Source organism: Gobius niger, assembly GCF_951799975.1.
Source record: "Gobius niger genome assembly, chromosome: 22".
Lineage (NCBI taxonomy): Eukaryota > Metazoa > Chordata > Actinopteri > Gobiiformes > Gobiidae > Gobius > Gobius niger.
In genome coordinates, this window is record NC_136873.1 from 13393530 (window position 1) to 13405953 (window position 12424).

The 12424-nt window shown below is 43.8% G+C and overlaps 1 protein-coding gene across 2 annotated transcripts in view; it reads left to right on the forward strand.

The window, feature by feature from the left end:
* Positions 1 to 12424, forward strand: part of agap2 (ArfGAP with GTPase domain, ankyrin repeat and PH domain 2) — a 71809-nt gene that overhangs the window by 12326 nt on the left and 47059 nt on the right. The window contains exon 1 of one of the 2 annotated variants that reach the window (XM_079580852.1): positions 2441 to 3822. The exons of the other annotated variant lie outside the window; for it this stretch is intronic. Within the exon in view, the coding sequence (XP_079436978.1) occupies positions 2865 to 3822 (958 nt within the window). The 5' untranslated portion in view covers positions 2441 to 2864. Of the gene's footprint in view, positions 1 to 2440; positions 3823 to 12424 lie in introns of those variants that run through there. 2 annotated transcript variants of the gene reach the window in all.

The window sequence follows — 12424 nt, forward strand, 5'->3', positions numbered from 1 at the left end:
GCACATTCACCAGGCAAACCACACAAACGACGAGCTGGGGAGCCATTGGAGAGAGAGAGGGGGGAGCACTGCAAAAAAGGATCATCTACGAGGACTGAAGACTTAGTGTTGTATATAACACATGCACCAGGCCTGTAGGACTTCATTTAAAAGGGTTTTTTGGCCCGTGGGTGTTTTTAGACTGGACAGAACCTGATGAAGGGGGTGAGGATCCCAGTATAGTATTAAAAAGAAGTGTAGGTACTGTATGTGTAGGTGTAGGTACCCAAAAGAAAGTACAGAAAAATATATCTTTAGAGATTAAGATTTGATGCCTGTTGGGTCGAGGGACAGCAAAAAGGAAGTGACTTGGTTGTTCAAATAAATGATACAAATTAAAAAGAAATAGTCTTTTATGGAATACATTAACATTATTGTTCTGTTTTCTGGTTCAAGATGACAAATGACAATGCGCTTTACATCGGACAATTTTACACTCGCTCCACAAACAGCTGCCCTCAAACCGACAGCAGCTGCAACAACGGACCCTCCGCCCGCCAGCATTCATTCACACGCACAGAGACATCCTTCATCCCGGCCTGTTGTACATGTTTTTAGTGGTAGGGGAAACCGGCGCATCGGAGGAAACCTACGAAGACGCGGGGAGAGCGTGCAAACTCCACGGGTTCAAGAATCAAACCGAGGACTTTCAAGCTTTGAAGAGATGATGGTTTTTTTTCATAATTATTTTGTCCCTTTTTCATCAAATTTTTTGTCCCTTTTTTCTACCAATTTTTCATAATTTTTTTGTTTCTTTTTCATCCATTTTTTGTCCCTTTTTCATCAAATTCTTCGTCCCTTTTTTCTACCAATTTTTCATCAAGTTTTTTTGTCCCTTTTTCATCCAATTTTCGTCACATTTTCCCTCGTTTCATCCCTCGTTTCATCACATTTTTTGTCCCTTTTTTCTACCAATTTTTCATAATTTTTTTGTTTCTTTTTCATAATTTTTTGTCCCTTTTTCATCAAATTCTTTGTCCCTTTTTTCTACCAATTTTTCATCCATTTTTTTGGTCCCTTTTTCATCCAATTTTCGTCACATTTTCACGTTTTTTGTCCCTTTTTTCTACCAATTTTTCACAATTTTTTTGTCCCTTTTTCATCAAATTTTTATTCATTTTTTTAATCAAGTTATTGTCCCTTTTTCATCATTTTTCGTCCCTTTTTCATCAAATTCTTCGTCCCTTTTTCATCCAATTTTCGTCACATTTTCCCTCGTTTCATCCCTCGTTTCATCCACAACTAATTTAACACTTCGAATCAGAAAACAAATCTGCCAGTGGTAAGAAAATGGCTTGAAATAAGAAGTGATCTATCGAAACAAGTCAAATCATCAAGGCTGCTTCAGACCATGCGATAATGACAGTGAAGACTCTTGTTACTCCTCGTTCATCCCTAGCGTCTTCCGAATGCAGGCCTCCTTTAGTCGCCTGCTAGACGTTTCATTTTTTGCAGTGGGCAGAGCCGGCTGATTACGCCGCGCCGGAGAGAGGGGAAGACTGCAACACCTTAGCAACAAACCACGCTGGAGGAGGAGCCTCGCGCAGACAAACCGAGACGGACGGACCTCTCTCTCCGATGAACCGTTTCTGTAAATAAAACCGATGCCGATGAGCAGACTTCCCCTCGTTGTCCATCACGCGTCGCTCGGCACTTCCAATAGACGGTGTGTTTGTGTGAGTGTGTGTGTGTGTGTGTGAGAGGAAGAGCTTTTCCCTCGCAATTTCAACCCCCTCCCCTCCGCTCTCCTCTCCTCCGCGATCTCTATAAGGGGAGGGGTCTGTGGAAGGGTACAGGCGCCCTGCACGTTCTCGTATAAGCAGTAGTTGCGAGCGAGAGGGAGAGGAAGACGGATAGAGGGATGCGGCGTGAGGAGAAGTAGCATCCTTTAATTGCGGTGCGTGGATGTTGGAATGACAAGGGAGAGCGAGGGTGGGACGTCAACCGGGTGTTTGTCAAAGGAGGAGCGAGAGAGGAGCGTGCCTGTCAATGGAAAGACTCGGCTAAACCTGTAGGAAGACCCCCCCCCTTCATCCCCAGACGCTTTTGATTGAGGAGCCGCCTTCGTCTCTGGATCGTAAGGGCGAAAGGGTGTGATGGCGAGACGCGCCCTTCGCTACGTGTCTCCTCCAGCCTCCCATCATCTGACTCCTTCCCCCCTGCCTCCCGTGTCCTCCCCGTGCCTCCCCGACGGACCGCCCGCCCGCCTTTTCGGATCCTCGAGACACATGTGATTCCGCCTTCGCCCCTCGGACACGCGTGGACTCCCGCCGTCCTCTTTCCTTCCCATGACATGCCGGCCTTTTGAGTGTCACAAATGCATTTTTAAAGACTGCAATTTTCTCCTTGATTACCGCCTTGTTTTCGCTTAATTGATTCATGCTTTTCGCCTTCGCTGGGTGATCAACGAGGTGCGCTTTTTTCTCTCTGATGGAGATGCGGATGTTGCCGCCTTGACGGAAAAGGTCACGTAAATGATTGTTGTATGACATCAGGGCAGTGCAATAAAGATGCGTTTGCTTCAGAAGCCGAGCGCGTACGAGGTGGCGAGACTCAAGCTGGGTGTTTTCTAGGAACAAAAGACCTGCTAATTTTCCACCGCACGCGTGAAGAAACACTACTCGGATTTCTATGTAGCGTTCCAATCCGGTTGTCGGTGTGAAGTTGCGTCCGGATTTCTGCGATGTAGGGGCGTGGAGGGATGGACGAACCCGAGAACTTTGCTGTCTTATCTTCCGAGGAGAGCCTGAACCTCCTTTTCACTCCGCCACGAGCTGCCTGTCAGTCCGCCTCTTCCACACCTTGATTCGCTCCACGCCTCGACGATGACGGACCACGTTGGCGCGGGTGGCACGCTCCAGCAAAGGACCACCTACCTCATCTCCCTAACGCTGGTCAAGGTGGAGGCCGTGGAGGAGAACGGCGCCAAAGGGGAAGACGAGGTCGGAGCTACGAGGGCGCAGAACGGAGCCGAGGAGCGAGACGCCGGGAAAGACGCGGCGGCGAGCGCGAAAGACGGGGAGAAAGCGCCGCAAAGCCCGCTCAAAGACAAAGCTAGCTTAGCCGGGGAAGCGTGCAAAGCCCCGCCGTGCATCCTCCCGATCCCGTCCGAGAAACCCGCGCAGAAAAGTAGCACGTCGGAGGCGAAGCAATGCAAGCCGACGACCCCCAACGCAGAAGTAGCCGCGGAGCCGTGCCGCACCCCGACCCGGGCGACGCTGCCGATTCGCCCGGCGGGACAGCGGCCCGTCAGCCTGTTGAAGTCCCACAGCAGCGTAGCGTCGAGGGGGCGGGAGTCCAGGGACGGCCGGGAGCGCAGCCCGACTTCGGCGCAGAGCTTGGACCGCAAAGACTGCCGCGTGTCGACCCGATCGCCCGGGCCGTGCCGGGCGTCCTGGGCCGAGACGAGCCGCACGGAGATGTGGAGGGACGAGGTGGGGATCCCCATGGACATCAGCAGCGCCGTGCTGAGGGACCTGCCCCGGAAGGAGAGGCTAAAGGCGGGCTCCACGTCGCTGCCCGGCCCGGCCCACCAGCCGGCGCCCAAATCGGGCCGTAAGGGGAAGAGCCGCACGCTGGACAACAGTGACCTGAACAGCCTCTCGGAGGACCTGGGCCTGGCCCCGCAGACGCAGCAGAGGGCCAACGCCAAAGACAGGAAGATGCTGAAGTTCATCAGCGGGATTTTCACCAAGAGCAGCTCCAGCGGCGGCGGCGGCGGCGGCGGCTCGTCCTCCGCGGCGCCGTCGGTTTATATCCAGAGAGACTCCAGCGAGGAGGAAGGTACGGCGCACTCTTATGACATCACTGTGCACGGTAATGGCGGCGCTGTGACCTTTTGAACCAGGCTTTCCCGTAATTTCACAACGAGGTTAGATCTAAATGAAAGATGAACGGGCAGTGCTCATTTTGAGTGTTTTAGCAAAAAGGTCTTTTCGTCTTTTCGTTTATTATAACAATATTTACTCCTTTGCAGCTCCTTTGGCAGTGAATTCAATTCTTTTTTCAAACTGACCTTCACATGTTTGAAGTTGCTTCTTTTCATTTTCATGTAGTTTTTATCAGTCGACAAAACATAGCAGATTTTTGTCATATTTTCACTCTCTAAAACTCCCTTACTTTTCAACAAGAATCTTCCCTTGACCAGAATATTACAGTGCATCAATACCATGGAAGGGGTGACAGTGGCACAGATGGCAGAGTGGGTCGGGAAGGTTCAAATCCCGCCTCCTGAAGGTGCACACTGTCGTCCTTGGGCAAGACACTTCACTCACCTTGCCTCCAGTGTGTGTGTGCACTGGTGTGTGAATGGGTGAGTGGTTCCTCACTGTAAAGAGCTTCCAGTGCCTAATGTAGGTGGAAAAGCACTGTATAAGCTCGGACCATTTACCATTTACTTAAACTGACTAATATATTGCTGTATTTTGTGTAGGTAATATGTTTTATTATTCCTTAGTTAGTCATATATTTTTGTAACTCATGCACTGCAAAAAGTAAATATCAAGCATTGGCTTAAATGACTTGAATTGAGGAAATGTTTCTTGTTTTGAGCGGTTTTCACTCATTTAGACACTTTTCCTGATCGGACCAAGTTTACTTTGCTTGTTTGAGGACATTTCAGACCAGTTCTAATATAAATCTCGCTTGAAATAAGAAAGTAATATTGCCAATGAGATAAGACCAATTTTCTTACCCCATTGGCAAAGAAAACGACCTGAAATGAGGACGAAATGTATTGAAACGAGTCAGAAACATCTCAGAACAAGTGAAATAATCTCGGACAAATGCCCAACAACATCTTAACTTGTCAAAACAACTAAAATTTGGATTATTATGCTCAAATTGAAATGTTTATTCTAGTCTAGTTAATTACTTTTTGCAGTGTGACTGTAATATGTTGCCCCCGACACTGGTCATAACTACATTTTAACTTGTGCTTCATAAGTACCAGGTTTGTAGTTGTAAAAGCCTGAATGGAGCTTGTTATCGATCATGGTTCATTAGTGTTCATTCACAAATCACACTGATGCATCTGAATAGGCCTGAGAGCTGAGGTGTTGTGCCCAAGGACACAAAGACACAAAGACGGCAGCCACTGTTGATATTGGGGATGGATTAACCAACTTTTGAGTGACAGGACAAACGTCGTCTTTAACTGAGCTCAGGCTGATCCATGTGTCACATCCGCGCAGTCGATTCACACAAAAGCACAAAGTTTGATCTGATCTTATGCTCGTGTTAGAAAAGAGCTACAGCGTGAGTTAGTTATTCATTCATTATGTTTTGCTGTGAAGGAATCTTTATAAATGTAGTTGGTGCGGCTTATGTTCAGGTGCGCTGAATATTCTGAAATGTGCAGTAGTTCGATGAGACTGAGGGTCATTTATCAAGGCAATAAATAGCGAGTGGAAGCTGGACAAAAGTGAATATCTGTTTTGAAAAGTCCTGTATTACTGTTTTAGGGCACAATGTTGCCTGAGTAAATGAACTGATCCACTTCTGCAGGTGCTGCTTGATTTGCACATGAGCAAACGCTTTGTAAATGACTCCTTAAGTTTTTAGTTTTACACAATTTCACACATTGCGTTCATAGATACAGCTGACGTCCATCTTTAATCATCTTGGACTGGTCCTTCACGACAAAAACAGTGATAACTTGATGAATGAAATCAATCATATTTAGCATTAGTTATTTTGACTTGCTATGTAAAAAAAAAAAACGCCAGTGGAATATGCAGGATAAGAATAAAATATCTGATTTCGAGTACATTGAGTTTTATTTGCCAGTTTGAAGCACAATGAGATTTTTCAGCCCTATACTTCTTTTTGTTGGGTGACATTCTTTTCCCCAATAAAAGTATGTTGAAAAAGTAGTAATATATGAAAAATCTGTCTGATGCGTGAAGTTTGCATTAGGTTTTCTCACATTTTAACTAAAAAGGGTAAAAAATGAGTACCTTTGATTTAAAGAGACTAGATGCAAGTTGGTCATTTTATGCTCACTACTGCCACCTCAGGTGTTACGCGTAACTGCAGCATGACGGCACTTAGGACCCGAAGTAACAACTTTTTGAGTGGCAGTGCAGGATTTTAGAGGCAGTTGTGGTGAACAGGTCTGAGCTCATTCTACACATCAGGACATGGCTGGAACATGTAGAGGGAGGAAAATACTGAATTTTAACATTTTTAAACTCTGTGTAGTCCCTTTAAGTGCAAAAATATTTGTTTTACCTGATTTTTGCCTAAACCTACTTTTCTCACAAACTCAAAACAAGGGCAAGAAAAACTTATTCAAAGAAGATGTTATTTATTTCTAGATTCCTTTTTGCCGTGCTGTGTAAATACACTATATTTTGTCCAGTTTGGCAATAGGTAGCGTTCACATGACATCAAAACATTCTAAAGAGCCAGTACTGTTAACTCACCAATGTCCAGTATTGTTCCATTGAGCTTGAATGGAATACATATTTCAATTTATAATGTATAAATTTACTAATAACATTCCAGGAAACCAATTGCCTTGAAAATACTGGAAGATTTTAAGGAGGACTTTCCTTTATTACTGTCAGTACAGGACAACACAATGACAGTTTTTAAAAGGCTGCGACGATAAAAAATAAAATAAAAAGCATAAAGAAGTGGCTCTACAGTACTGGTTCTAAGGTCGTCTCGCTTAAATTAAGAAAGTACACTGAAAGAAATGATTAGTGGTGCTTACTTGAAAAAACCTTGGAAACCTGACACAATGCTTTAGTCAAGCTAAGGTGGCTAATAATTTACAAGTATTGGTAACTCGCCTATCTTTAGTCCTGTTAACTCACCAATCTCAAGTACTGTTAACTCACCAATCTCCAGTACTGTTAACTCACCAATGTCCAGTACTGTTAACTCACCAATGTCAAGTACTGTTAACTCACCAATGTCCAGTACTGTTAACTCACCAATGTCCAGTACTGTTAACTCGCCAATGTCCAGTACTGTTAACTCACCAATGTCCAGTACTGTTAACTCACCAATCTCAAGTACTGTTAACTCACCAATGTCCAGTACTGTTAACTCACCAATGTCCAGTACTGTTAACTCACCAATGTCCAGTACTGTTAACTCGCCAATGTCCAGTACTGTTAACTCACCAATGTCCAGTACTGTTAACTCACCAATGTCCAGTACTGTTAACTCACCAATCTCAAGTACTGTTAACTCACCAATCTCAAGTACTGTTAACTCACCAATGTCCAGTACTGTTAACTCACCAATGTCCAGTACTGTTAACTCACCAATCTCAAGTACTGTTAACTCGCCAATGTCCAGTACTGTTAACTCGCCAATCTGAAGTACTGTTAACTCACCAATCTGAAGTACTGTTAACTCACCAATGTCCAGTACTGTTAACTCACCAATGTCCAGTACTGTTAACTCACCAATCTCAAGTACTGTTAACTCGCCAATGTCCAGTACTGTTAACTCACCAATCTCAAGTACTGTTAACTCACCAATCTCAAGTACTGTTAACTCACCAATGTCCAGTACTGTTAACTCACCAATGTCCAGTACTGTTAACTCACCAATGTCCAGTACTGTTAACTCACCAATGTCCAGTACTGTTAACTCACCAATCTCAAGTACTGTTAACTCACCAATCTCAAGTACTGTTAACTCACCAATGTCCAGTACTGTTAACTCACCAATGTCCAGTACTGTTAACTCACCAATGTCCAGTACTGTTAACTCACCAATGTCCAGTAGTGTTAACTCACCAATGTCCAGTACTGTTAACTCGCCAATGTCCAGTACTGTTAACTCACCAATCTGAAGTACTGTTGACTCACCAATGTCCAGTACTGTTAACTCACCAATGTCCAGTACTGTTAACTCACCAATCTGAAGTACTGTTGACTCACCAACGTCTAGTACTGTTAACTCACCAATGTCCAGTACTGTTCAACTGAGCTTTTCTAATGCTGAATACTTGCATATTTCAATGTATAATGCATTTATCCCTTTACTAATAACATTCCAGGAAACCGATTGCCTTGAAAATACTCAGTAAAGACAACTGGAAGATTTTAAGGAGGACTTTCCTTTATTACTGTCAGTACAGGACAACACAATGACAGTTTTTAAAAGGCTGCGACAATAAAAAAAATAAAATAAAAAGGCATAAAGAAGTGGCTCTACAGTAGTGTTGTCATGATACTAAAATTCAAACGGAAACTAGATCTAAGGTCGAAACAACTCAAATTTAAATTACGATGCTCAATTCGAGACAGTTTAACTCATGAGTGTGCCTGGTTTAGTCCATATTCAGACTGTGCCTGGTTTAGTCCATATTCAGACTGTGCCTGGTTTAGTCCATATTCAGACTGTGCCTGGTTTAGTCCATATTCAGACCCTGTTCCGCCCTGATTTAGCCCCGGTTTAGATCTTGTTCCGTCTCCTCCTGCAAACACACAGTGGTTTGATGTGACTGAAATAACAATAGAAGCGTCTTGGATCGTCTTAATCTAATGCCTGTCAGAGCGTGGGCCGATTTCACGCCGCTGCAGGGCTAATGTGTGCGCACGCTAACACACACACACACACACACATGAGCTAACACATGCTAACGCGCTAAGTTCACAGCATGGGTTTGACTCTCCTAATGAAGCCAAGGGGGAGAGGGGCGGGATGCCATCGCCGGAGACTTGGCTGTGGGGAAAATAGGCCAAAAAATGTCTTGTCTTTGTTCAATAAACGAGACAGTTTGAACTCAACAATCACAAAAGCTGCGGCTATTTGGGTCATCGTAAGCCCCCCGTGGATAAATAAATGTCCCAGTGTCTCCATGAGGTCTGATGTGTAAAACCAGCTCTACAAACATGTCCAGAAAGGAATAATTACTAAATCGACTTCAATAAATGGCAGATAAACAATACCACTGCCACCTGAGGGTTAGGGTTAACAATTATTTACATCCAAATCTCAAAGCGTATTGACTGGAGAGTTTACAGCCTATATGCAAGCAAGGCCGTGGGAACCCAGGGTGCTAAGGGTGCTGCAGCATTCCCCGGTGGATAGTTTGTGCATTGCAAGCAATATTATTACATAGGAAATAAGCAAAGAAAAAGCGTTTTTGAGGGGAAATCCTGTCCCTCAGCACCCCATAACCAAAATAAGTTCCCACGGCTCTGTGTGCCAGCGTGATACCTCATTTGAAAGCCAAGACCTTCTAGTTTCTTGAAATATGTGTGAGATCTGTGTGAGTGAAACACAATGTTACGTTTGTCGTTCTTAAAGGAACAGGCCACAGTTTTTCCATACTGAGATATGTTCTTACCTAAGGTTAGACGAGTTGATACGTACCTGTCTGGGCTTTGGCACGGTGGCGCAGCGGTTAGTGCTTGTGCCTCACAGGTCGAAGGTCCCGGGTTCGATTCCCACCTGGACGGGGCCTTTCTGTGTGGAGTTTGCATGTTCTCCCCGTGTCTGCGTAGGTTAGTGGTAGGTTATAAAAAACATGTGCAATAGGTGAATCCTCCAGCCAGGTGTTTCCGACCACCAGCCTGGCTCCACATCATGGAGATGGGTGCCCGAGCGCTGAGGATGGGTCAAATGCAGAGAACTCATTTCTCTACAGAGATTAATTAATGCAGTATAACTTAACTTAACTTAACTTTGTGCCCGTGGAAGAGCTTGGTCGCTTCTAACTTCACCCCCGTTTGGAGCTATAGGAATACATTGGGAGAGGCCAAATACTAACAACATCTTTGGTCGTTTTGCGTGACTGAGGGCACACACAAAGAGCAGACAGGTACTCATCAACTCGTCTAAGCTCAGGAAAGAACATTTCTCAGTATGTAAAAATGGTAGCCTTTTCCTTTAACCCTAATTATATCCTGATTAGGGTTAACTAACCCTAACCCTCGCCCCCTGATCAGGGGAGACGACAGGCAACAACGGGCTTCAATAATACAGTATTGTCCATCCATCCATTTTCTTCCGCTTTATCCGGGGCCGGGTCGCGGGGGCAGCAGTCTCAGCAGAGATGCCCAGACTTCCCGATCCACACACACCTCCTCCAGCTGTTCTGGGGGGACCTGGAGGCGACACCCGGCCAGCTCGGAGACATAGTCCCACCAGCGTGTCCTGGGTCTTCCACGAGGCCTCTTCCAATAATATCATTTGTCTTGATATTTTTCTGCCTCGATATATCGAACATTAGACCTACTAATTTCATAAATTCCATAACCAGATATTTAGTCCATATCAAACACAGATAGATATAACTTTGTAACTTCGGCCGTGAGAGAATGAGTGAGAAAGGTGTGCAGAGTTTCATAGCTTATTGTGGCGTCAAATGTCGATTAGAAAATGGATTAAGAAGAATGCAAGATGAACAAGCTGGAATTCGTTTCATATGGATCCTCATCCCCATTTAACTTGAATTAAACTGAGTTTGTTCGTGTAACGTTAATTGTCTGTGGCATTCAGTCTTTCTCTGTGCAACCGATCAACTGTGTGAGAAGTTTTAGAGTCCAGTGCCGAGGGTTTATCCAGAAACTGTGAGTTTTTGTCCACGATTGGTTTGCTGTATATCTCCAACAAGGCGGCACTTCCGGATCTAGACCAGTTTTATGACGTTCGTGAAAACACCCTGTAAGCTGGAAAACAGCCTGGAGCCCCCAAGTTACCGTTTCAAATTGCCTGTAATACATTTTTAAGGCTTCAAATCCGATCTGCACGGTGGTTCTGCGGTTCATGCTTGTGCTTCACGGCTCGAAGGTCCCGGGTTTGCATGTTCTCCCCATGTCTGCGTTTCCTCTGGTTTCCCCTACCACTAAAAACATGTACAACAGGCCAGAATGAGTGAGTGGTTCCGTCAGTCTTTCGCTCATTTAGACTTTTTTCCTGATCTGACCACTTTGCCTGTTTGATGACATTTTAGTTCTCAGGTCAAGTAAAACTGCCCATGGGATAAGAGCAATTTTCTTACCCCATTGGCAAATGAATATTACCTGAAATGAGGACGAAATGTAGAAAAAGTGAAATAAATCTAGGTCATATGCCCAACTAAATCTGAACGAGACAAAACAGCTCATATTTGGATTATTATGCTCAAATTGAGGCATTTAAACTAATCTCGTTAATGACATTTTGCAGTGTACAAGTGTAAGCCATTATTATGAATATTATGATTTTGTAAACGAGAAAATGCTTAAACGACTCGGCTGCTGATCCACTTTTAGCGGTGCCCTTTTGTTTCTTTAATATGCGCTACAAAAAATATCAAGCATTGTCTTAAATGACCTGAATTGAGGAAATGTATCTTGTTTTGAGCGGTTTTCACTCATTTAGACACTTTTCCTGATCGGACCAAGTTTACTTTGCTTGTTTGAGGACATTTCAGACCAGTTCTAGGGTAAATCTCGCTTGAAATAAGAAAGTAAAATTGCCAATGAGTCAAGACCAATTTTCTTACCCCATTGGCAAAGAAAATGACCTGAAATAAGGACGAAATGTATCGAAACGAGTCAGAAACATCTCAGAACAAGTGAAATAATCCAGGACAAATGCCCAAGAACTTCTTAACTAGTCAAAACAACTAAAATTTGGATTATTATGCTCAAATTGAGATGTTTATACTGATCTAGGAAATTACTTTTTGCAGTGTGTAAAGGCCTGTCACGATTGCACATTTGAAGTTTGAGATACTGGGGCAGGTAAATATCACGACAAACAATATGATTCTCTAAAGCTAGTCGACACTGTCAACCAAGGGCTGGGCGATATATCGATATATTTTTAACTGAGATATGGAATTAGACCATATCGCGTATATCGGGATGTTTCAAATTCAGATTAGTTTGTTAAGTTAACAAAAAGAAACAGGTAATCTCAATAATTTTAAACGTTTATCTCACACTGAGCACTTGTTTTGTTTTCTCTTTATATATAAATGCCGCCCTCAGAAAAAGATTGACCCATTTTATTTCCTAGGATGTTTTTTGATTTACATGTGTACCTTACAAAGCTTTGTTATACAGTGTTTATGTTTACATTACACTACTAGTATTTGACTTTGACTTTTCATTTCACAGCTCTCACTTTGCTGAAAAAATATCGGGATATATATATCGTATATCGATATTCAACCTAAATGTATCGGGATATGACTTTTGGTCCATATCGCCCGGCCCTAAGTCAGTGGTTCTCCACCTTTTGGAGCCGCGACCCCCATTATAACAGTTACAGGGGTTCGTGACCCCCCGCTCTGGTCATTAGCCTACATAATTCTTAAAGAAAAAAACAAATGGCTAGAATAAAATAAATCAAATAACGAACATATAATGGCGCTCTGGTAAAATAGCACACACAAGCGACAATAAAATATAATATTATATGCTAA